At 41.4% G+C, this 2,500-nt stretch overlaps 1 protein-coding gene across 1 annotated transcript in view; it reads left to right on the top strand.

The window, feature by feature from the left end:
* The first annotated feature begins 2,071 nt into the window (after positions 1-2,071).
* Positions 2,072-2,500, top strand: part of LOC138053040 (pyrroline-5-carboxylate reductase 3-like) — a 10,991-nt gene continuing 10,562 nt past the window's right edge. Inside the window, exon 1 of the mRNA XM_068899721.1 lies at positions 2,072-2,232. Within this exon, the coding sequence (XP_068755822.1) occupies positions 2,089-2,232 (144 nt within the window). The 5' untranslated portion in view covers positions 2,072-2,088. The remainder of the gene's footprint in view (positions 2,233-2,500) is intronic.

Here is a 2,500-nt window from a genome sequence, read left to right as displayed (position 1 = left end):
CCTGTTTCTGAACAGCATGTTGTCTGGGTATTAATTTCGCAACGAACGAACGAACCATTCACCATTTTTTGATGCTTTTAGGAAGCTTGCTGCGATTTTTGCTAAGCTTGGATGTTTGGAGGAAGTGTACGGCAATTTCGCGAGGCTTTAAGAACGAAGCATTCAACATTTCGGAGCACTATTACAGTCAGTCATTATTGCTGTTTCTGAACAACATGGTATAAGGATATTAAGGACACATTCGCAACATTTGTGAATGCTATTCTGGACGATTTTTATAGTTTTCTATGCCTATACCATATTTTAGTCGCTTCTCTTTGAGAACGAAGCATACGACATTTTTGAGCAGCACAGCCTCCTTTGTTCATCGAAGTTTTTCGTTCTCTCACCACCTGACACTTCCATGGCTTCGCTTTAAGAACGAGGCATTCAACATTTCGGAGCGCTATTACAGTCAGTCATTATTTCTGTTTCTGAACAGCATGTTGTCAGGTTATTAAGGACACATTCGCAACATTTGTGATTGCTGTTGTGGACGATGTTTATAATTTTCTATGCGTATATCGATATTTTAGTCACTATATGTTTTGAGGAAGTGTCCGGCGATTTCGCGATCTAGCGGCGACGCTTTAAGAACGAAGCATTCAACATTTCGGAGCGCTATTACAGTCAATCAGTATTGCTGTTTCTGGACAACATGGTATAAGGATATTAAGGACACATTCGCAACATTTGTGAATGCTATTCTGGCCGATTTTTATAGTTTTCTATGCGTATATCCATATTTTAGTCGCTACTCTTTGAGAACGAAGCAGAAGCATACAACATTTTTGAGCAGCACAGCCTCCTTTGTTCATCGAAGTTCTTCGTTCTCTCACCACCTGACACTTCCATAGCTACGCTTCAAGAACGAGGCATTCAACATTTCGGAGCACTATTACAGTCAGTCATCATTTCTGTTTCTGAACAGCATGTTGTCAGGGTATTAAGGACACATTCGCAACATTTGTGATTGCTGTTGTGGACGATGTTTATAATTTTCTATGCGTATGTCAATATTTTAGTCACTATATGTTTTGAGGAAGTGTACGGCGATTTCGCGACGGTTTAAGAACGAAGCATTCAACATTTCGGAGCGCTATTACAGTCAGTCATTATTGCTGTTTCTGAACAGCATGTTGTCAGGGTATCAAGGACACATTCGCAACATTTGTGAATGCTATTCTGGTCGATGTTTATAATTTTCTACGCGTATATCGATATTTTAGTCGCTACTCTTTGAGAACGAAGCATACAACATTTTTGAGCAGCACAGCCTCCTTTGTTCATCGAAGTTTTTCTTTCTCTCACCACCTGACACTTCCAAAAGTCGGGTCGACTTTTCAAATGACGGGTCGTCACGACCTGATCGGATCGTCACGATCTGTCGAGATATTTGAAGCTGCCTCAGGCAGTTCGACTTCCGGCAGTAAATCTTACTTCCTTTTTAAACTTCACGACCCGACATCCGGCGAGTCGGGCCGTCAACAGCAATTGACGACCCGACTCAGTTCATGTATATTGGACATGTGTGCCTACATTTCAATGTAGCGCACGGAAAATCGTTCAACTTGGCACCAAATTTTTCTTCCGACACGCCCTGAAGTGTATAACACATATGCTTCAGAGCCGAAGCCTTGACACCGAGGCCTTTTTTAAAGCACAAAATGGTATTCACTGCTCACCTCTGCGTTGTGGCTGGAAGGTACTGATTACGTCACGATTTCAGTTTATAATATAAATGAACCGCTATGCATTACGGGATACTATTCATTCCTCCTCTGGGCCAGGCCTTCCGACTTTGCCCTTGTCGTTCCTTGTCTTTCTCTAAAGCTCCAAAACTTTTCAGATCTCTTTCTCGTACTGTACTTTCCTATATATTTTTAAAAGTCAAGACGTTTTAAGACACGTTTTAAAACGTGTCAAGACGTTTTTAAAAGTCAAGAACTAAGAACTTCTTAGTTCCGCTCTCCTGCCTGCCATTCACCTTTTCATCCGTCCGAAGTCCAGTCCAAGTTTTTGTTTTTAGTAATTCAGAACCTTTTCAACATGGCCGACGAATTGACGGTTGGCTTCATCGGTGGAGGAAATATGGCTAAGGCGATAGCAAAGGGTTTAATGTTATCAAATACACTTAAACCGGGAAATATTACAGCGAGTGCTACCACAAGAGAAACATTAGCTGTTTGGAAGGTAATGTGAGATTCAAATTCTTTGTTTTATTTGTAACACGTGTGGACAATTCCGGCTCATCGATCATATGAGGCCTTCCAAGGGGGCTTCTGATGTCGCTTTGTCGCTCATTTTCAAGCACCACGTGTCGCCTATTTGGCTAGAGACAAACGTCGCTGTCGTTTTTTTCGCTGCAATACAATTGTCGCTGTCGGTTTTTCGCTAGAATACAAATGTTGGCTAAGCGTGCTTAATTTTTGCGTCCTGTAATTTTGTTCAATTTAAAGAG

This window comes from Montipora capricornis, chromosome 6 (genome assembly GCF_036669925.1).
Source record: "Montipora capricornis isolate CH-2021 chromosome 6, ASM3666992v2, whole genome shotgun sequence".
Lineage (NCBI taxonomy): Eukaryota > Metazoa > Cnidaria > Anthozoa > Scleractinia > Acroporidae > Montipora > Montipora capricornis.
This window is presented reverse-complemented; position numbering and strand designations above follow the sequence as displayed.